General features: G+C 44.4%; 1 protein-coding gene across 5 annotated transcripts in view; it reads right to left on the bottom strand.

Annotated features, from left to right (window-relative positions):
- The window catches only part of PLEKHG4 (pleckstrin homology and RhoGEF domain containing G4), an 89,921-nt gene that overhangs the window by 45,780 nt on the left and 20,240 nt on the right, over positions 1–23,901 (bottom strand). For all 5 annotated transcript variants that reach the window (XR_012652233.1, XM_075040452.1, XM_075040455.1 and 2 more), the window contains exons 3-8: positions 18,942–21,102; positions 13,595–13,810; positions 9,501–9,624; positions 8,193–8,286; positions 3,047–3,133; positions 1,114–1,230 (exon numbers count right to left, since the gene is read on the bottom strand). Coding sequence is in view for 4 of the 5 variants with exons in the window: in XM_075040452.1 (XP_074896553.1) it covers positions 1,114–1,230; positions 3,047–3,133; positions 8,193–8,286; positions 9,501–9,624; positions 13,595–13,810; positions 18,942–21,102 (2,799 nt within the window). In the remaining variant the exon portion in view is untranslated. The remainder of the gene's footprint in view (positions 1–1,113; positions 1,231–3,046; positions 3,134–8,192; positions 8,287–9,500; positions 9,625–13,594; positions 13,811–18,941; positions 21,103–23,901) is intronic.

Below are 23,901 nucleotides of genomic sequence, written 5' to 3'. Positions count from 1 at the left end.
GCATGGCCACCAACACCTGCAGTCCTGCCACAGATCATCAGCATGTGCTGCACCCTTTGCCAGGGCTACCTTCTTTATGAACTGTGTCTGGGTACTGCACTTTCAGGCCTTCTATCTCTGAGGCTTAACCTGGGTCAGCTCAAACATTTCCACGGAGTGGTCAGCCTCCCTGCACCTTGTGGTGGCTCTAATCCGCACCTGGGTAGGGTTCACTGTAGAGCTCTTGATCCATGACTCTTCTGGAGCAAAGCGTAAAGGTCAGACAGGATCATGGTACCAAGGCATACTCAAAACAGCCAAACAACAGAAAGAAGGAACGTATTACTGGCGCTGCCTCCCACTGTTACCTTGGTCCTAAGACTCACTGAACGGAATCTGCACAGGGAGGCTTTAGTTTCCTTGCCTCACGTAGCCAGCTCTCAAAGAGGAATATGATGCTCCCCTGGGCTGAACCTTCTCTGTATTTTTAGTTTAGATGCTTTCTAAAGAGTTCTTGATGACAACTTTGGTAAATAAGTCAATTACATCTAAAGGAGGAAAAAGATGTCCCTAGAAGTATCTGAACTGATTATCAGGAACTTCCAAGTCTCACTCCTGCAAGGACTGCAGTTTTTACTACGGAACTCACAGCTTGGTCTGGGGAACCTGCTCCAAAACCAACAAGATCTAACTATTTTTATTTTGCTCAAGTTCTTGATTGTTAGTTCAATGGCAACATGATAGTAACACCTTCTCCTGAGGTTAGTCTGCCCTTAAGTCTCCGAGTATAACCAAAGCGAACTGCCCCACTGTGTATCACAACAAAACAGGATTCTGTTTCAGATTTGACCATATTTTGAAGGGAAAGAAGAATTAATGCAGTTCATGCAGATGAGTTAAAACCTAAAATTTTAGTTCCTGCAGTCATGCCAATAGGCCATAATGTGCATCCATTTTATGAAGACAGTATTAGTATTCTTTTGATAACAGAGATTCATTTGCATACATAGCTATTACAGGAACCACTGTCTTAATGCTTGTAGGTTCAGCTGTTGACAGGCTCCTCTTGCTTCAATTCTGTTACCATACCATTTCTCCTCTCAGATACCGAGGAATACAAGACATCCTACTCACCATGCGGAAGCTTAACCAGTCCCGGTGGCAGTAAGGGAAGGTCCCATCCAGTTCTAGAGGCAGCTGTGAGCTGTCTATGTGCTTATGGAGGGATTTCATGGAGGTGAGAAGTTCAAACTGCACAGGAATAGAAGAAATAAAAGCACATTTCCATTAGAGTGCGAGTATTGGAGGAGGAGGGGAAGGTTAACAAAAGACAGCATCCTTTATTTCTTTATCTATCTTGCATAGAAACAAGGTACACAGCGTATATCTGCAATATCACTACAATATGAAGGGGGGGAAAAAAAGTCAATTCAATATTAGAGCTGCTTGCTGTACAGCTTAGTGGGCAAACCCTGAGGTAATGCAGGCCACAACATGCTGTTTCACCAAGTATAACATCTGTGATGGAAGTCTGACAGCAGCCAGCCTTCTCCAGAGCCAGTACCTCCTAGTATAAGCAGAGCAACTCCCTCATATATTCCCATGTAGTGCTGCAATTTGCATTTGTCTGGAGAGTCTGAGAGGTTAAATCCAGCTCCCAGCTTCCCCAACTCACTTCCTGGAAAAAGAGTCTAACAGAGCAGCCTCTGCCCTACCTTCAACTCTCCACGCATCACAGCGGCTCTTTGCTCCAAGTGTTTCCTGGATCTTGACACAGATAACTTGCCTTCTGGGAGTCTGTAGGACCTCAGAGCATTTTTATACTCACCAGAGAAACAGACAAGTGCTCCTGCAGGTACATGGAAGCCAGCCCAGACACAGAAACTCAGGTGCAGACACTTAACCCCTCCACACACACACTGTTAAGTCTCCACCTCCTTACAAAATAGTGATGATGCTTCCAATTCCTCCTGCATGCCTGTGTCTCTATTAGCCTTTGCTCTGTTCCCTCCTACACATTTTGTATTTGTTCAATGTGTTTAATGTCTTCTGTAGCTCTCCTTGCATGCACACACCTGCAGCCCCCTTTCTGAATTCAAATTCTTCCACATGGGGGCAACGAGGAAATGGACTAATAGCATTTGTTATTCTTAAGCCTTTTGAGGCAGCACACCACACACACAGCAAACCTGATGCTATTCACAGTGTCTTCATCCACAGGAGCCAAAAGGGAGGTCCTGGCCTACTCTGAAGTCTACAGGGTTTCAGCAGGCACAGAAGGGCCATCCACTCTTGTAGCTTATAACAGTCTTAGAGCAGAGGGAGATAATAAGATGCGGTCTGATGCTCTATTCACTCACCACAGAGTGGCTGAGAGTCTACATTTTTTATACAGCTATGGAATACCACGGCAGATTTACTTCTAGTGGGGGTGTTCAGTGATGTTGTGATGATTTTCCCTCGTCCATTAGCACGTCCTGTTAGTCTTCCCAGACATTTCAGCTACAAAGGGAACCTCACACACATAACCATCTCCTCTTCCCCCTCTCGCAAAGTGCTCTCAGCCACTGACAGCAGCAGCTATGAGGACCGGAAACACGAGATATGGAAAATCCAGGAAAGCAATAAGTACCTTCAAAGGATGGAGTTCAGGATTTAGCCTAATGTGATCTCTTCCTGACCAAGGATTTCCCCCTTTTTAACAGGAGAACGTGAGAAGCATCTCTATTACTGTTAATTGTGCAGAGCTCCTGCATACAGCTATCCATGTTCCCAACAAACCCTGGGTGTCTTGAGGGCCCCAGCAGACTGACATAATTATGGCGCAAATGTCACCGATGGACTTGGCAATAAACAGAGCGTGACAGAGATCTGTTCAGCTCACATAAAGTTTACAACCCTATAAATACCACACCCGTAGGAGACCACAACCATAAAATACAGAGAACAACTAGAGATTTCATGTGAGAATAAACATACATCAGCGGACAGAGAACTTGCTGTTCAGAGAGTTAAATAAAGGATATCAAGAGCTCCCCAGCAACCCCTGGATGAACGGTTCCATTACCTGCCCTGCTGGTGGCTTCTCCATCCGAAACGTCAGATCCCTTTCAACCAGAAGCAGTACTCCATGAATACAATGAGGATCTATGTCCTACAACAGAACAGAGCACAAATCCATTACCGATCTGCCTGGGATGCTAAGGAGAATGTGCCATACCAGGTTTGTACACGAGATTGCAATTTATCCTTCAAAGGTATTTATGAAGCCTGGAAGGCAGGCACCAGGTGTAGGGAAGGCCATTCTACAGAGCATGAAAGCTATGTCTTAAGGTACTTTGCTTCAGATCAACTAGTCGTGCAGTATTTAAGGAAGCAATGAAAAAGGTCAGGTCTTGGCCGTACTAAAAATGCTCCGACTTCTACACAAGGAAATGTGTCAGGGGAAAAAGAAAGAACCATGTTCAACGTCCAAGTTTTTTCTTCATAACTGTCCTGGTCACTTCTCCTAACTGAACAGAAGTTTTTTTTGCCCCCACAGTGCCAAAAAAGTTGTCTTGTCTTTGCTTACTGCCAATCCACAATCAAGGGCTTGCATCCTGTTGCTACTGTTAAACCGACCGAAATTCCAAATATAAGGGATGTCTGGCAAGTGTAGTTCAAACTCCGTGATCCAGGAGCAGCTCTCAAATTATAGAACCACTCTACAGGGAAGTGAGAAACAGGCACAGAGAGGAACAGCAGGAAGAGGGAAACGTAGCAGAGAGATCCAGACCATGGAGTCAGGGCCCACTATGTAAGTGATGCCTGTACCAGGATAGCAAGAAGAAGAGCCATTTAAGCTGTTGTTCCACATGGTTAAGTAAGAGCCATCCTATCTAGCTATCTCCTAGATGGTCTTTGCCTTTGCAAAGATCTCAGAAACTGTCAAGCAACAAACCCTTTCTGGTATTGCTCGACCTGCAAGGAACTTGCCACACAGCAGGCCATGACAACAAGAGAAACCTGTTTAAATAAATGGCTCCAGCAGTGTTTAGGGTTAAATAACTGACATGAGCAACAGAGTCAGAGGCAAGTGGACCAGCAGAGACTGAGCCACCTAACCTGACACTGGGCCCAGTACAGCAATTAAGAAACAATGCCCACACAAGAAGACCCAATTCTGCAAGTGAAAGCAGCAGCAGAGATTCCAGAGCAGAGGAAAAGACCTTTCACTCATTTAGTCCGAAAACAGGATCCTTTTGAACAGGCAGGAAAAAATCCCAGCTGAAACACCTTCCAAAACCATGAGAGGTTTCTAAGTCTTCTCAAATCCCTTTCTCCAAAGCAAATTATTCACACTTTCACTGCTACTTGAAGACTGATCAAAAGGCCAAGAAGAATTTATTGCCTAATTAGGCTGTATTAGCCAAATACTGAAGCTCATCTGAAGAAAGGATGGGGAGGTATTACAGCTGTATCAGCAGCTCTGAATTTGACTGCTAGAAAGTACTGAAAGGCGAAGACTAGCCACAGTTTCAAGACAGATCATGGCACTAAATAAACTTATTCTTTCACAATGCCTCTTCTACTCCAACAGTCATGAGATGTACAATCTGAGTGAGGGATAAAAGGTAGTGATGGTGTAACATGAGGTTACAACAACATCCAAAACACTCACTCGTTTGTTACTCCTGAAAATAGAAACTGAAAAACGTTTCACAAATAAAGCTGTCAGGGGAGAGGTTCAAGGTTTTCCAATCCAAGAAGAGGTAATGTTTCCAAAGAAATAAAGTATTTTTTCACCATATTTTTAGATTTAAACAGCTGAAGTCAGTCTCATTCAGCACTGATGGGGCAATCCAAATTGACTATAACAGTTTACAGGAGTGCCTTGGGAAACAGGCAGAGCTGGAAGCAGCAGGAGGCTACTTGAGGAAGCTTTCCCGCAGCCTTCTGCACAATCTCTTACTGCCTTTGCTAACAAAACCAGCTATCTGGAAGCAAAGAAACAGAGTCCCACACATGTAAGTGGACTTCTCACCTCCCAAAACAGGCACAGCGTGGACAGTGTAGAATAGAGGGGCATCAACAGGAGCTCAGAAAGCACCAGGGTAAATACCCATCCCTTTGTTATTATTCTTTAAAAAGAGAATTAGATACTTTCTTCCACCTTTCTCAGACTGAAGTTTCAAACAGTCTTCTGGCTTCCTGACCCAAATGGAAGCCCATGGTCAGACTTAACATCACTGGCACAGTTTGAAGCACAGGCCACCAGGAATGCCTGTGCAGATAGGACAGTCCCCAGATACCATGCTCAATCTCAAAGTGGCCACTTCTAATGGAGTAGTAGGAGGTCCCTGGTCTTTAATGTCAGACCAAGGTCCTCTGTACTTCTGCACTAACAGGGCATGTAAATATACCCCTTGAACAGAAAGGTTTGCACAGAAGTTTTCTGCTTTGAACTCCTACTGTATCTCTGTCTTCATAAACAGACTCTTCCCTTCCCAATCCAACACACAGATGCAGCAGATTATAGGATCAAGCGTTCACACTGATATGCGAAATTCAAAAGACTCTTGCTCTGTAAAGACTCAGGCAGAGGGAAATCCCAGATACCTGTTCACTGAAGGCCAGCACATGCATTCTACTGTCCATTCCCTGCCTGCTCCCTGGGGATCAGGACCCTGTCTGACCAAGGGATCAGCCCAGCACTACTGAGCAGCAAAGATCCTCTGAACAGACCCCGTAGCACAGAGCTTACTGGTGACAACCTGTAACCAAACATCACAGCAGCATTTACCTCTGCAAAAATCCTTGCTCCAAGGCATCATTATGCAGCTTCCCACAGGAACAAGCATGATCTATTCTTGCAGCACATACGCACTGTACATTTCCCCTCACCTCCATACAAAGCTGCCAGAGTTCCTCCTTGCTCCTTCCTGAGTTAGCTCTGCTGCAGTGCTTTATTCTGTCCCTGCTCCCTCTGCTCCCAGTGCTGTCTGGGACAGAAGGATTTCCCAGCCACCCATACTCTAAAAAGGAAGGGGGAAGAAATCCTTGCAGAACACAACTCCCCCCACCCTGAAAGCAGAGAGGATGAGCAGCTTTTACCAGTTTACTAGATGACTAGACAGACCAAGTGACTGTCTCCCAGTGCTGTAGGGAAAGCTACCTGCAAGCACCAAAAGTTGTTTATTAGCACTTTGAAAGTCCGTTCATGCATTTATTCCGTAAAGATGGAAGAGTGGAGTAAGTATTTCCTCAGACTGACAGATCTTGACCCAGAAACTTGTGGTATCAAAGTCTTCCCTCCCCAGGGAGGTTCTCTAGGGTTAATAGATCCAAGCACTGCAGCAGGAAGGGACTCTGCATTAGGTCATCCCATCTGTGCTTACCCACTGTGAAGCAGTGCTCCTCACTGCTCAGGAGGAAAATGTCCCTTCAGAATCAAACAAGCAACACTGGATCTCAACATTTAACAGATTCCACCCACACCATTATAGTAGGCTTCACAAAAGCCATGTAAATAACATCCTGTTAAAGTGGAGAATAGAACAGCAGAGAAATGAGCTACAGAGAGTCTGCCACAGAGAAGAGACACTGGGAGATGCGTCAGGGATTTCAGAAAGGACCCCAAGGAGATGATCTGCTTTGTGACCTTACAGGCACAACATACAGTCTGTGCTTCTGTATCCACCAGCCAGCAAACCTTGCTGTGCTCTAGAAAGCCTAGCTTGCCTCACTGTAGTTGCAGTTAGTTTTCTGCATTTATCCTTGTTTCAGAGCAGATGAGAGTACTGCCATGGGATCCCAGAGATAAATGCTAAGGATCTCCAAAAGGGTCAGAGGAACCAGGGGATTATTCCTGTGCCATAACCAGATGATGAGGTAGCTAACAGGTCTTGTTTACGGAGTCTGCGGAAGAGTCAGGGTAAGGACTGAAAAACCACAAGCAGAGTAATCAGCCTCTGTCAGTCACTGGTACCTGGAGCACAAACTCAGCTCCAGCAATCTGTCTTGCAGCACATTAATCCCTGTTAACTAACTGTTGCACCACCCTAAGAAACAAGGTACTCGGAGCCAAACAGCCATCACAGCAGGATATTAGAGAGGCACTGCAAAAAAACTTTCCCCCAGCCCCTCTTTTCAGAGGGTAGGAAACTTAAGGTTAGAATGGCTTTATTCCTGCTATGCTTGGATGAGACTGGGGTCCCAAAAAGCACATTGCGTCTCAATGTGTTGCCGATTTCCAAATCATTCCACTAAGACACAACGATGCAACCATGGGCAATGAAACACTCAAAAGCATTAGCAAGCCCACTGCCAGGTGGGCACGGCATAAAAAGAGAAGATAACTTCCTTGTCACCTCTGCAGAACTGAGCAGAGCACCAGATTACTTCACCAGAGAGAATGAGCACACTGATAGAGCTCACAGCTCCACCCAGCCCAGGAAGCAGGAAGGCAGACCTCTGACTCAGCCTCCAACTCTCAGATGTGGCACTGAAGCACATAAACCGCAGAGACACCAGGTTCATTAAAACATTGCCCTGTTCCAGTTTGCAGAGTTTGAGCCTGAAGAGACCTAAGCTCTGATTTAAAAGGAACACCTGCTTCAACAAGATTAGTCATAGCTACAACCCAGCATCTCCTTGGCTTTCTAACAGCAGCAGATAGCTTCTATCTGGGAGCAGGGGCAACACAACCCACTTGCTTTCCAAGTGACTGATATGAAAGCCTTTGACCTGAAGCAATATAGAGTTACAGCATGTCCAATTCCAATCATTCACCGACAGCCACATCAACAGCTGCACATGCTCTTCCACCGGGCATGACAAGCAGTGTCCTTCCCTTCCCTCTGCAGCAGGGAGAAGCCCGTCTTCCTCCCTTCTCCGTGGTGGGCGTATTTCACAGCCTCTCCAGGCAGGGGACAACATCTCCAAGCACAATAGCCTTTAGACTGGGGTACAGGCTGCTCAGCAGAGACAGAAGCAAATTTGGAGGGGTGGGGAGGGGTGTTCTCCCCTAACGCAGACTTGCTTAGGCTTTTTGCTTTGTCTGCAGTCTGGCAAGTCCAGGTCATCCTCCTAAAACAGGGCTGGGTGTATAACTCCACCTCCCAAAGCCAACTGAAGCCAGGTGGCAGATGGAGACATAAGCAGCAGATGGAGATGTAACATGCAACCAAGACAGCAAGCCAACTAGTGTTCCTTTGCCCGAGCTCAAGGCTCACCTGCAATATGCTGAACGCCTTGAAGAGAGCAGGAACCGGTGAACAGCGACGAGCATCCACAAGAACAGTGAGACCCAAAGCCTGACATTCTGGTCTGGAAGGACAGAGAAAAAGAGGTCACATTTGTCACCAATGAAAATCAACAAGACTATGGAAACAGAACCTGTAGTCATGACAGGGTGAAAAAAAACCAGTACAGTATGGCTCTGTAAGGACAGGGAACTAACTGGCCACCTTCTCCTATCCAAAATATATACATGGAAACCACCTGGATTGCTCAGTTTTTACATTTGCTATTTCCACCTGAAACTCCCATTTCTCCAATTCCTAGTATACATCTCACTGATAGCAAAGGTGCTGATACCCACTCTGGGTAATCCACGCAGGAAAACCAGTCCTTCCTAATTGCGTTCAGGGACAAGCTTGGCCTTAGCCACACTGCTTCACAAGAACAGCCATTCTGGACCAGACCCAAAGCCTATCTTGCCCAGAATCAGATATGAAGGGGGAAGCACAAGAAACAAAGCATGAGCAGCAGAAGCTTTCTCATGGGCTAAGTCTGCTCCCTTTATCAATGGTTTAAAGGCTTCAAAAAAAAAAAAAAAAAACAAATGCAAAAAACAACCAAAACAAAAGCCAAAACCAACAAAAAACCCCAAACCCAAATGAAAACAACATTAACAGAAAGTTAGTTTTACCTCTTATTAGTTTAATCATCTAAAAGTGAAACAAAGTCTCAGTAGAGCCTGAGATGAGCTGGGGGGGGGGCGGGGGTGTGTGTGTGAAGAGTCTGTCATAGTGAAAGGAAGAGTAGCAGCCGCAAACTCCAGCCTGCAGACTCCAAAACCAATTGTCAGCCAGACATCAAGGCAGATTTTCTCAACCCTTGAAGATCCTCCCTCCCTCTCAGCTTGGAGGCCTGGCCCTAAAACATCATGTCACAACGCTGTATCACAGAGCTGCTGCATGACCGCCCCATCATAGCTCCCAAATCCCATTTTCTGAGCTAATGAAGGATAGCAAGAATGGCTTGGATTCATGGCAATGCAAGAAAACATTCAGTATGTACCTAATTCTATCACGCCATGTACACAAGGCACATACAGAATAGCCAAACTGCTTACTGAATACAAGCCAGTCCACCCCAGCAGGAGATCCCCATCTGTACAGTTTCAGGACTGCCTGGACCAGGTTCCCAGGCCAATAAAGTCAACCCGTTCCATTTGCTGCCTCAGCTTCCACCCCCCCGAAAGGCAAAGCAGACATGGCAGCAGTGCCCACCCTGTCAGGCCAAGAGTGTCAACAAACCTTGGGATGCTATGCAAGTACAGAAGAAGGCGTACAAGCTCAGTGGTATTGCAATGTGGGTTTAACCAGGCTGTGTTCCTTGTTGTTATTATGGCTACTGCACGTCCTGATTTATCTCTGGTACCTGTAAAAAGAGGGGGGGAAGTCACACAAGGAAGTCAACAGAGCCTGGTTCCAGGTGTGTATGCCTCATATTCCCCTACTACCACCCCACTGCCTTCCTGGAAATGCTCCATAGAACTCAATATAGTGTATGGTGCAGACTGTGGTGGGCTATAAACACACTTCCAAAGTACCCAAATGCTGCCCCACAGCGAAGTAGCTGAGCTCTGCTTGTCTTTCTCTCATAGTAGTATTAAATTTGGACTGCTCTCTTCTACCCAAACACACATTCTTCATAAAATACGGCTGAAGTTGGCTAATGATAACCCAACCTTGTAAGAAAAGCAAGAATCTCATAAACTCAAGACAAATAATCTCACCTCCACTTATTTCACAATATTCACATTGCTGTCAGACCAGAGAACGCAGACAGGTTTGCAGAACAACATGCGCTACCTAATGAGACTAGGCACGGACGCTGCAGGCTGAGCCTAGCACATAACCAGACATTTCCTCCTGGGACCAAAGCCCTGGAGCAGGAGCCCAGAGCTCCTCCTCAGAGGCTCCTCTTGCCTGCCTACAGCTCTGACAAGGGCAGAGTCAGTGCCAGGCTTTCATTAGTTTCAGAGGTTGCTCAGTGCCTAGGAAATAGATAAGGCACAGTATGGGCAACAAGGCTGAGTTGTGATACGTTGAAAAGGGAGAAACCCCTCTGCTTCAGTTAGCCAGGACAACAGTTCTCTGCCCCCGCCTTCCAAAAGCCAAGAGACACAGCTTTTCACAGGAACCAAGCGCACTCTATGGGCTCCCAAAACTAAATGATAGTCTGGCTTTGGCTTTAGCCACAATGTGCCCCAAGAACTCTGAAGAGGAGGACATTAACAAGGCCATTTCTGGGATTACATCCAGCCTCCTCTCCAGATGCAAAGGAGAGGTAAAGAACAGGTAGACACACCACTTTAGAGATCCAGAGCTGCCTCTGCCACTCAAAAGCAAGCAGTGCCTGTGGAGTGAGCCTGCTCAAGTGACTAGCGCTCTGCGCTCACACACGTCACCAGGAAGGTAAGTGATTTGGAGAACAGTGGGGACTACACCTCTATTGTGTGAAAAGTAATTCACAAGAACGGGAGCCATTTTCTGTCATACAAATTGTATGAGAGAGAGGGGGAAAAAGTCCCAAGCTCAAAACAAAAAGAGAAGCTTCGAGAAAGATACGTCTTTCTGTCTCTTCTGAACTTTATTGCTACCACAGAAGATACCATCCTGGACCACCTCTCTCCCCATCCCAGGGACAAGCATGTGAGTTAACAGGTAAAACAGATACAGATGGACAGCCACAAGCACAGAAAACTGTCCTGGTGTGATCTCAATCTGTCACTTGGACATGACTTGAGTAAGGGCCACAGACACAGATGGGCATCATTTAGAAGCAGGGCTTTCTCCCCTCCAGGGACCAGAACTGTGACATAGGCTTCCTCCTGCTAACAGCAGGGACAAAATCTTTCATCGTCTGTGTGATTCAGGAAGAGTTTTATTACTCCTGAAATATGGTATTCTGGGCACTGTATAATCAAAGAGTTGGAGAGGAATTAAAAAAAAAAACTTATTAATATACCTTGTTTCATAAGCTAACAGGATCATCAGCAAATAAAAAAAAAAAGCAAAGCACCCAATTACTAGAAAAATAGCTCAATAACCAGGCTCAGTAAAAATTTTCTTACTCTGAAGCAACATCTTTTCTCCATCAGGGAGGCTGGGCATCACCAGAACTTGATTAAACCTTGAACTTCCATATAGGAGCCTGGGAATTGCCTAACCAGGTCAAAAAAGCAACCACAGCCACCAGGACTAGGTCTCCAACAGTGGCATAACCACATGATTCAAGAGCAGAATGCAGAATGAAACTCTTCTGAAAGGAAAATTTCTTCCTAATTCCATCAGCTACTAGTTTATTAATTAGCTCTCATTCACTATTCATTATAAAAGTTATTCTTTCTAATGCAATTATTGTATCACTATCAATGTCTAACATAAAGCATTTAACTGAGTGGTGAGTGCATTCCTTCAGGTGTGAGGATTGCCCACTGAAATCCAAAAGGAGACATGTGAGAGAAGAGGTGTCAGTCAAATCCAATACTGCTTCTACAGAAAACCTGATTCCTCCCTTTGGTGAAAACTCCTTTGGAAGTGGTATCAAACCCAAACCTTGTTTCTTCAATGCATTTCAAGGTACATCCCTTCATCCCATATTCAAATGCATTTGCCTTGTTTAACAGTTGTATATTATGACAGGAATCCGTGACAAAGGAAACAACTAGAGCACTAGATCACATAGTCAGGCTTCTACAATAGCATGGACTATAAGCTTCTCTTAAAGACCCCTCTCTCGAACCTTGTAATTTTTTGGCTGTTGTATACACCCTGAAACATCCAACTTGATCAGCAGATCAGAAGATCAGAAATCCTCCTTTGGAACTTGTTCTTAACAGTTTACCTACCAATGCAAAGTTACACGTTTGATTATACCATAACTCTGCCTTGCACTGGGTTTCTCCTTTCACCTCTTTCCAGAAGACTGGAAAAGTCTTACTTCCCTTTCCTCTTTCCCTGCACAAAGGTGTTTTCACCTCACTCTCAATCATCTTATGAGATAAACAACCTTCCAGTCTCTTGCCATAAGACTTCCAATTCATTTAGAAGAAAGGGCTGACACCCTTTTCTGCACCACCTCCAATATTCACCATTTCCTTTTAGAACAAAGCCATCAGAACAGCCCAAACTATTTGAGAGGTATCACCAACAAGTACAGAGAGGTAAAATCACTTTCTTAGTGTGGCTAGTCATCCCCTTTGACATCTAAGGCCAAAATCGGTGTTGCAGCCCCAACACCAAGTGCAAAATCGCTGTGCTGCCTTTCTACTCTCCTTCCCAATTTCTCCATACTGCACAGGTCTGCCTGACCTATTCTCTGCTCTCTGGCCAATTTTCAAATCATATACGGCTCCTGAGCTGACTGAATGTAGCTATCTTCCTGCCCCACACTAGACAACCCTCTCACTGGCTGCGGAAGGAGGCAAGCCCCCAGGGGCTGCTTACACAGACGCTACCAAACGGCTGCTTCACACTGGGAGAGGTAGATCTCGCTTCCTCTGCTTTACTTCATATTTGGTTAAACACAAAAGGCCTCTTGTGTGGGCCCTGCGCACCAAGCAATCCTGGCTGCTCTAACAGCTTCAGCTTTGTTTACCATTCTGCCAATATTTGTCCCATGCAGAAGTTTTATCTGCAGAAATTTGATACTTACTGCTGTATCAGATGCAAACACAGAATAACGTTTGACCTGCAACTGATCTTGGCAGAACAATACTGGGAAGTCCTCCCTTCACAGCTAATTTTGTCATCTGCTGTTTAGCTACACTATCCCACACGTTGCTCATCCACACTTCATTGGGATATTCCTTTCAACACTATGTGTCATGAAATCAAATGTTTTCTAAAAATCTATTATATCTAGGCAGCTACATTTAATCAACCAAACTTCTAATTACCAAGAATAAAACTGGTTTTACAAGAGCACTGTCAAATAGCATCTTCTACACTCCTATCCTTTAATTACCTACCAAGCGAATCAAGTTCCTATTGTTTTGACCAGGTCTGTCAGGCCCACCAGCTCATCATTAGCTGCACCCTCACTCCTCTCTTTTTGAACTACTGGTATGAGCCCACAGATTTGGCATTTCTGACTCATACGTGCTTGGCTAACATTTTGAGACTCCTGGGAGCAAGTTAACATTACTTTCATGAGAGAGAAGTTCTACTTCCTGTCTTTCCCATCCAGAAACTTTAGAGGCTTCAAGAAGTGTTGCTTCTGGAGAGGTTTGGGGCAAAAGAAATGGAATTGGCACCAGTCTGCAGCGCTGCAAACAGAGGCTCATCTCCCTTGCCCTCCTACAAACTACGCTTCCCAGACACATTCTGGCTCAGCTACTTACCAGGCAGGCAGGCAACTCCACTCCTGAGCACTTCTGGATTTACATCCTTGACTATGGTAGGTGCAGACCGACCACCCCAGGCAGCCCCAGAAGCTGGGGATGTCGGGGGAGTAATAGCTGTTGAGGTTTCCTCCAGAGCACTGACTTTACTCACTGGTTTCAACACATCTGTGCCAGTTGCTTCTTTTCTCGTCTCTGCCCCTTCTGACACCTTCCCTGTAAGAAAAGCAGCAGTCAGAAGCCTGAGCAGAGCTCCACCCAAAAGGTCCCAGGTAAGTACCAGATTGGGCAGGGACATGCCCCCAGCCCCAGCACTCTGCAGCTCCTCCAGTCCTCGTGCTAGTAGCATGCATGTTCCAAGACTGGTTATAACATTAATACTACTGTAATTCTAAAAAAATAAACTAATTTATTGTGAAGTTTGCAAGTTACAAAAACTCAATCAGATCAGGATTACTGTAGTCAAAGTCGTTTTTAAAGGTAACATATCAAGCAGTACATGTCTGCTCACAGCCTGAAAGTCTGGCGTGGTGCAAGTTCCTGGCTCAGCTCCAGCATGCTGAAGTGATAAACCAACTTCTGACAGGGAGAGCTGCTCCATCAGAGCAGAATTACTCCCCCAACACCACTTTCAGATTAGTTCCTGAAAATATAAAGTCAACTCGAGGCTAACAAATCAGCTGGAAATTAGCCAAAGAGACCTTGTTCTGCTCATCCAGACTTTTTTAATTAACAGTTAATGTGAAAGTCAGAAACCCATTTTAAAACCCTGAAGAACAGGATGATTACACCAATCAGCTCTGTTTGAGAACTGCAGAAAATGCTTCCTTTGCCTGACACCTCAGCTCTAAAGTACAAGTTATCAGAATCAGTGAATTCTAAAATTAAATATCTTGGCTACTACATGAAAACTAACGCTAGTTTTATCAAGCTTCAATTTTCATGTAAAAGTAGCTGGAGAGAAGAAAAAAAATACCTATTGTATAAGAAGTATTATTCCCCATTTTCCAACATTATAAGAATTAGAAGCCAACAATACGTCTTCAACAATACATCTTTAGCATCCTAAGTGCACAGCTAGGCTACACTGTTTGGCAAAAAGATGTACTGAAGAACAGGCTATACTTCGCTGCAAATCCTGATACTTCAATATCTACCAACAAAAAAAATCAACCTTTCTTTAGGAAAATAAAAGAGTGGAGTATTTATTTGCTTGCTATGAAGTCAGACGTTTTAATTGCTATTTAAAATTGACTTCAACCATCCTACCTTCCTGCTGCATCAACAATGCTGACACTTGACTCAGTTTATTTACTAACAGATTCCAATACTTCATTAAAGAGCAGGACCAGGAACAAAGCAGTCCTTGAAGTGGCTTTCAATACATGTTTTAGAAGCAAAGGAGATTTACAGGTTGAGGCTCAGCCCAAACTATTTTCAAAATTGCTAAAGTGGGTGCGAGAAGTGCCCTGAGCAGCATGAGCAGTCACTGAGCAAAATTATCCGACAGCGGGGGGAGAAACTAGGAGGGGCTCCAGAGCTCTACACCAGAGGCCGTGATGGAGTAGCTGCTCATTACTGTTTAGCAACACCCCTCAAGGGAGCATCCCTAGGACCCAGCTTGGCATCTGCTGCATTTGGCCACATAAGCTGCTGCAATGGCTTCAGGGCTCTGCACAGTTCTGGGACATGTCAGAGCTCAGTTCTGTTCCTAGTACTACCTCAGCCTCCACTTTCCAGTGATGCAAGAGGTCATTCACTTTGGACAACACTGCTAGATCTTCCTGAAGCAGCATTTTAGAGGAGCACTGATCTCCCATAGATGGGGTATCTTGAAGATCACAGAGTCACGTAAGTCGTGCCCTAAAGGTTTCACATTAAGGGCTGATAGACTTTCTAGGAGAACATAGAGTCATACAATCATCTTCTCAAGGAGCTGTAAGGCATGGCAATAAGCAGAACTACACAGATTGTAGTAAAGGAATCTGCATTAAATGAAGAAAGCCTGCAAAGAGGACCAAGAGGTGGCATTTAAAGACAACAAGAAAGGGAACATAGCTACATTGAAGGTACCATACCAGGGCAAGAGAGAGACATAAACGTACACAGCAGCCCTGCCTTGATATCTCTTAGGAATGAGGTACCAGCTCCCAAAAGCTAGAAGACAGAAGCATTTTGCTCAACCCACTTTTCAGACTCAGGGAAACCTCACTGGAGCTGTGCAGCCTCCAGACTATGCACATCTTGCCCAAACCAACCCCTTCCCTAAGCTTCTCGGGCTCAATTCAGATCTGCAGATCCCACCTCTCTCCAAACAGGCCCAAGCACACTGTTTGTTACTTGCGATCTGTGGTGGAGGCACTTACTAAAGCGGAAATTGTAGAACGCAGAGGTTTACATCAAAAAGCAAATTGAGAACTGGAACATGTGAATTTGCCGTGTTTGCAGGTGCCACCTTTCCCTGAGGTTAAGGAAGTGGTAGAGGAGGATTTGCTTGTGTGCATTTCAAAGAAACATTAGCATTTTTCCTGCAAACTGCCCCAGCACCAGTATCATCTATGCTAACATCACATAGTAACAGGGAGCGGGAAAGGAACGCCCTAACAGGTGCTGCTGAATATGCCCCAGTGTTGCTTTTCAGCCAATTTCTTGAATATCAAGATATTTTCCACCCCCAAAATATAGAAATTCTTTCCAGAGCCGCAAAGTTTCAAAATTCACTTTCACTTAAAGTTAGTCATTAGTGAAAAACAGCAGTCACATTATCTGTGAATGGAACCAAAATAGAAATTTTAAGCCACAAATTCAAAACAGATCGTTCACATTTGACTTGAAATCTAAGTTAGATCATATTTGTGCAGAAAACAAGCTCACTGGGAGTGGGAGGAAAGGGAGAGAGTTAAGGGACAAGGAAAAATCTGCAGACACAGCAAACTCAGATGCCCCAGTTCTGAACATGTATTTTGACATCATCTACGACGTCTGCCGTAACAAGCAAGCTTCTCCGCCTCACACAGAGCAAATCATGCATCTGCCCACTACTACTAAGGTGTGAACTGCAAATCTGAATTGACCCAGTAAAGCTTAAGCTTTGCTGTTATTTATAGTTTAGGCAAGATACCCACAGTTTCCAATCATAGTAGCAAAATACCCCAACAAGACGCAGTTACAGAGAATTTAACTCGCCTACAGACTGACTGGCTGGAAGAGAAAAGTCCATTTGTAGGACATTTGCTTCACTTTGTAATTTTATCTCTGAATTATCTTATTATTATATCTCTGAGGGTTTAATGGAGCTAGATAAAGGGATGGCTTGTTTGGATCTCAAATCAATCAAATGTAATTGAATGGATTAAGCTTATTATAGTTCCAGCTATAGTGCTTAAGAAACACTCCCGGCATTAACGGATATTTGAGCTACCCTGTGCCTTAAAGACTTTGGTTCATTGGTTTGGGGAGGGGGGTGTGTGTCCTGGTGATTTAGGTTGTTTCTGTTGCTTTACAAACTCTGAGATAACAGGGCTTTTTTTAACTGCAATGCCAAAGTTTAACATCATCAGAATTGGGCCACGAATGTCACTTATTTCAGCCAAATCCCCAGAAACAATTAAATTATCTTTCATTAAGAACAAACTCCACGCATACCCCAGAGGGGTCAGTCATTGCTGAAATCCACAGCAGCGGCCAAGACTCGTCCTGTGGAGCAGTGAGAACATCACACTTACCATCTCATACACAAGCTGGACCTGGCTAATTTTAGACAGAAGAGATGGGAACACTGAACAAGAAGCCACTAGAGTCATGAGGAAAGCATATACCCAGCACTCAACACAGCCTAGGTTTTCTGAGGTTCGGTTCTGTGCAAACATGAAGTCAAGCCAGGTTCAGCTTGGCCAGGGGAACGGATACCCATGGCATGTTTATTTACTGGCATACATCCCCAAAGAGCTACAGATAGGCAGAAGGTGACCTCTTTATTTCTGCTCATGGTGGTAGGTGATCAGAGAGACGCACACTTCAGAAACAGAAACTTTTGAGCTGACTCCTCCATTTCGCAGAAAAGAAAAGCTTGTCACTCCAAAAGCATCAGAAATGCCTGGCAACCATGGGCTTGCCTAATTATGGAATTAAAATATTTTGGTGCAGGTGTTAAAGAAATTTCATTTTAATCAATGGACACTTTAGCTCCATTAGGAGGTCACACTAAGGCATCAGGTAAAATGTGACTTTTGGACAATTGAGAAAGTAGTTGTGTTTGCAGCCAAGTGGAGTAGTGCTGCAGCAGTGATGTAGGCTCTGAATCTGTTCCTCCACAGGGTCAGGCATGCTCCAGCAATGTGGGTCTGTACCTCCAACCCTTTCAAGAGTTCGCACTCTAATATTTCAAGCCGGGTAATTTTCCTAGCCAGGGGTCTCAGGGAATGAGAGCTGCTGAACTGGAATGGCACGTTTCACTCGCCCCCGCCACACACACGCTCCTCAATGTGATCTGCATATCTAGCTACAGCTTTCCAGACTCAGCAGAGCTCGGCAAAGCCAACATCATGTCCATGCAGTCACACACTGCCTGCCTACAGTCTGGTGCAAAAGGCAGAGAGACCTGGATTGCCTGTTCAATTCCTTCTGAAGGAGCACAGCTCCAGCACAGGAAACCTGGGCATCAAGAAGTCTGGGCAATACCTGCTCACACGTATCATTTGAGTTACAGTTAGATGCTTAATTTCTCTATGCTCTCCCGCTCAAGTTAAACAGCTCCTACTTGAAATATAACCAAGCCAAAGAAAGCATGCCAGAGGGCAAGGGAGGGAAGAGGGGGGGAATCCCTCAACTCTGCAGTTTGCTTCTTACATCAGTTACCAGCACACATATTTGTTAATCTTTAGGTCACGTTACAGAGCTAGTATTTTACTGTGGCATCCACTGCTGCTTCCTCTTGCCACAATTATCTTCCTAAAGCCAATTTTCAACTATGAAAGACTTGTACAGTTAGACATTCTCTCCTCATGCATTCCTATTGCATGCATCCATAATGTGCACCCAATGAATGTAACGGGTGGAGATCACCAGCAATCAGATTAACAGAAATTAAGTCTCTTACACTGGAACTTTGATCTGGACCGATGTAAATTTGCAAAGAACTATTAAACAAAATACCTATAATAAACCCACCTGTGAAGACAAAGCTAACTTCAAGCCACAAAAATTATAACTTAATCACTTTCCTGTAGTTTGTACTATTACCCCAAAGCTTCCCTAGCAGACGTACTTGTCAGCAGTACCTCTTGAGGACTTTGCTTTCAATCCATGTTATCAAACAGATAACCACACAAACATCCAATTGCTGTACCTTTAGGAGATGATGCCCCAGAAGCTGCCTCTTTGTGGGAGTGCAGAGTGGTGGGCTCTGTATGCCCCTCAGCAGGTCCTGAGGACAGTGGTCCAATCTCCAGTTCCTCTTCAATGGATTCCAGTGTTTTTAGGGCTATAGTCTTTGACTTTTCCCCATAAGAAAAACTCTCCTGGTTCTCCTCCCCTCCCTGCAAGTCCTGTACTGCAACATGCTCTGGGTTCAACACAGAGTTCTCTTCACTTTTACAGCCCTGGTTTTCTACCCTCCTTTGTGGCTCCTCACACCTCTCTCCAGACCTCTGGGTTCTGAATTGACTTGAGCCTTCTGCTTGCGCATCAGGGCCCATCAAAGAGTCACTGTTATTTAATTGTTCTGCCATCTGATCACCCTCTGCTAACAAAGCAGTTTGGAGTAGTATGGCTTCTTCAGGTTTCTTATGCTGACAGGCAGAGACCTCTTGCTCTTCACCATCTGACAAGAGACCATTTGTAGGAGCTTTGACAGAACAGTGATTATGACTAGTCTGATTCTCACTTACAGTCAATATTTGTTCAATCTCTTTGACTTCCTCTGGGCTGTCCCTTCTTCCCAGCTCAAATTCATCTACTTCTCCTTGGTTCTGTTCTGGAGGACTTAATGGAGAACTAAGATTTGCCTCCTGATCACTGCAGCAAGCACCGACTGCTCCTACATCTGCTGTGTTCCCTGAAGGAGAGCCTCTCTCCACACCTACACCTGAACTCGCAGGCATGATAAGCAATGTAGTGGCCTGGACTGGTGTACCACTTTCACTGACACTCTGGCAAGAAATATCAGAACCTTCTTTCAGTAGGCAGTGTGGTCCCGAAGGCCCTAGGACAGACACAGGAGAAGCATCCATCTGTGTCACCTCATTTTGACCCTCGGTCAGTGGTTCTCCATGTACTCTCAGTATCACATACTCTTTAGCAGCAGCAGCATCTAGAATTGTTTCTGGGCTCTGCTCTGATGTTTCAACACCAGGACTTCTGCTAGAACCATCACTTTCTTGTTCCATGTTTCCAGGAGCACCAGGCATTTGTGCTTTACAGTTGACACCATCTCCAGCACACAAGTCACTGTAGCTGCACAGTGCGTATCGCCAGTCGATTGAGTGTTCGCTGTGGGTCTCCTGCTCTGCAGATGAATCTTCTGCACTGCAGGCAGGAGACTCAGCCATAGGAAAGCTATTCCCCATGTTTCCAGGACCACCTGGTATCAGCTGACCTTCTGGAGACAGTTCTCCATGTGCCATCATTTTGTTGCTTTCCAACGGAATTACATTTTTGAGAACTTCCGTAGAAGTCCTCAGAGTGTCCATTTGACAGTGCTCCTTCTGCGTAAGTGCTGACTGAATTAAGTTCTTGGAGTAGGTACTGTCTTGAATGACAATAAACCTGTGCTTGCCTTTAGAAGCATTCGCTCGTGTTCTGGGCTGAGTTAGATAATTTAAAGCTAGTGATTGGGTTAAAGAGCCTGTTTGTGGCCCAAACCTGGGCAATGAAACTTCGGTCAGCTCAACATACTCCCCTTCAAGGTCACTTTTCAAGTTTTCTTGAGGCACAGGACTTGTACAGACACCATTGACAAGAGCTTCACTTAACTGCGGAGCTGTGCTGCTAGTGACCAGGTTGTTTCGATTTGGACTTTGTTCCTGTAGGTACTGAGATCCTAGGTCTGGTGAACTGCACTCAGCATGGTCCATGGGGAGGCACAAAATTGAACGTTCCTCTGCTATTTCTGGAGAGATTATATTGTTTTCAATTATTTTTGGTTTATTTATAAATTCAGGATTAACCACTTTATCCCAGGGGATGCGAAATATTTCATCATCAGTGGTTAGTAAACAATTTTCCAGTGCTATACCCATTCGCTCTCCATTGAAAGTACTCAACCATTCCAGAGTAAAAATAGAGGTATAAGAAACTTCTGGAATCACAACTTCCTCTACATTATGCTTGTCTTTTGCCAAACATTTCAATACAATTCGTGGAGACTTCTTCAGATAGGGGACCACCTGCAGGTAGAAGTCACCAGGCTTCAAGATTCGCCAGTCAATGGAAGCCAGCTGGACTACAATCTTCTCATGAATACATAGGGGCCAGCCCTCATGGCGAAACAGCAAGCCACAGTACTGAACCTATGGAGAAAAGAGAAAGTGTTTTCAGCATCAGGAACAGATCTCAGCTCAAGGTTTTGGACAAGAGAGGTCAATGCTTCTCTTTCACAGCTGCAGCAATAGAACACTTGAAATTAGGGTCTTTGGTTATTAGTGCCAGGGAGTTTTCCATACTGAGGTCTTCTCTTTAAAAAGCAGAAATAAGAAAAGGTACCAACACAAACCACCAGTATTTCAAAATCTGAATATGAGCCAACCAGCTGCCAGAAGTCTCAGCCCTGTTTTAAAGCTGGGTCAGCACAGACAGACAGAGGTCTAAGCCCCAGAACCCCAGTGTAGAGAAATCAGGAGTTCTCACCTCCCAGTGCTCAAGCTGGGAGACCCTGTCTGTTCCTCATTTCTGAGTCATTAGGACCAACTGGACTGACTAAGAAAGCGAAAATTCAGACTATACAGCATCCCTAACTAAATGCCATTAGAGAAACATGGGCAGACAGCAGTCTGCTTACAACGCATGGATAAAACCCACCGTCCTCAACTAAAGACGATCCACAGCCTTAACAGAGAAAGTGGCAAATAATACACATAATTTCCAGAGCATCCAGTGAGCTCTAGGTTGCACCAGGTACACTCAATACTAACCTGCAAAAAGGAGGCTGTAGATTCAGAAATCTCACTGCACAGGATGCCACTAGTCAGCCTGGCACCACAAATCTATTTCTCAGGTGAAGTAGTGTTAGTTCTTTAGACTGAGGTCTGCTGCAAGGGAGGTAATGAAAAGCTTTGCTGATGAGGGAAGGTAGAATGAAAATGCCAAGGTCTGTCTGAGGACTTGTTTTTATTCCCTAATGTGCTCTGCTGGACTATGCAGCACGTTCCACCTAATGTTGGTTAAGCAAAATTGAGGAGCATGCAACCAGGTAAAAAGCATCACTCACCTGGTGCTATCAAGAGCCTATGCAAGACAGGTGGAGACAAGTTACATGGAATGCAGCAGCAAGGGATGACTGCAACCTACCAGAGAACAGAAGGAGATACTGCAAAGAAAAAGCAGGAGAAAGGAGGCAGCAAATGAGGATAGCATAGCAGAACCACAGAGGAAGAAGGCAGTAAGTCCCATCATCAAGCTGCAAGGAACTACACTTACCAGGGATTTCCTCATTCCCAAAACATAGCAGCACTCAGGACAAGTCTCAGACAAATCCCAATCAAGTAAAAGAACTGAAGTTTCATGGCTGAACTGACTTGGCTCAATTATTTACAGCTTTATTACAACTTCAAAAAATAAAATCACTGCTTTGAACTTGATTCTGTTTGGGTTAAGTAAGATTTAAATTGAGCCATGACATAAGCCATCAGTTTCATGATTAATTTAATCTTTCTCTGTCACAAGGGTTTAGATAGGATTCACCTGTATCGGATGCAATACTTAAATTAGAAAGCTGTCATCTGAAAGCCCAAAGACTTTAGTATTGGCAGCATAAGACTTTAGACATTTTATCTTGTTTCTTTTACATGGTCACATGGAAGTCTTGACAGAGAAAGCAACTTATAAAAATGCTGTATTCTGCAGGCCAGACAGATGAAAGAAAAAAATACTTTAATTCAAATATTTTGCCATATAGCAGAGAAACCACAGAACTGGAAGGAACTTCCTGGATCCTCACACACCTTGAAACAATAGGTAATGGCATCAAGTAATTTCTTTCCTATGTTCATAAAGCTTTACCTTTAGCCCAGTCAGGTTTCTTATCCTCACTGCACCTGATGCAAAGTTGTTCGAGAGGCTTGAAAGCCCAAAGCATCCTTCAGATTCAATAATTCCTTCTCCTCAACCCTGGAGCTTGTTCTCTGGATTTGTTCCCATGGCTTGAAATTATTAAGCCATGTCACATCGCCTTAGCACATCTCCCTTGATCATCTCTTAGGCCTGCTTGAAGTGCCTCCTTGGTGACGCCTTTTTTTTTTTTTTTTTTTAAAAAACACATTTCTTTGTTCCACTTTTTCATTGTGCAAAGCATTGCAAAACACTGCGTACAATGGCACCAACAATTCCTAACTGTGCTAGAAGCATCTCTTAAAGCTAAGATCACACTTGTCTTCCAGCCATGCCCCTACAGTAACCCAGTCACCTGCTGGTTTTTCTTTCCAAATTGATGAACCCCAGTTCACAACAGAAATTCTGCCTGTTACTCTGTGGAGGCACATGCTTGCCCTCCGAGTCTACCATTATAAAAACTTAAGTACAAAGTTTTAGAGCTCATCTTGTGGAACACTTTTATCACCCTCCTTTTCCTCCTTTAGGTTATTGCTAATGTCTCCCAGACTGGTTTCATCACAAATATCTGTCATATGCATACTCTTACTTTTTATGCCAAGGTCATGGATGAGAAGTAATGTGTGCCTCATGACTCGTGCCTCCATCTCAGTTTTCACTACAGTACGAACACCCTCTCTTTCACTAGTTTTTTACCCATCTTGCAATACTTGCATAAACCTCCATCCCTTTGACACAGAACTAATTTTCCATGTGACTCCATAATAAATCCTTTATGGAAGAGATTAGACAACAAAACTTTTCTCTCTAGAAAGAGCTGGTTTATGAAAAAGGCTAGTCTTATACTACTTGCCATGGAGCAAACCACATGAAAAAATGTTATCCAGTTTTTAATGGGTCAGTTAATTCAGTCCTTGCTCAGTGCATATTGTTGTACGCTCAGCTTGTTCTGTGTTTTGTTACTAGTCCTGACTTAACAGATTCAATAAAAATCCCTGTTATCAGACATTTGGCATTACATGGTAACTTCTTCCATATTCCAG

This window comes from Buteo buteo, chromosome 11 (assembly GCF_964188355.1).
Source record: "Buteo buteo chromosome 11, bButBut1.hap1.1, whole genome shotgun sequence".
Taxonomy (NCBI): domain Eukaryota; kingdom Metazoa; phylum Chordata; class Aves; order Accipitriformes; family Accipitridae; genus Buteo; species Buteo buteo.
Note: the sequence above shows the minus strand (reverse complement) of the source record. Positions and strands in the feature narration are given on the sequence as shown.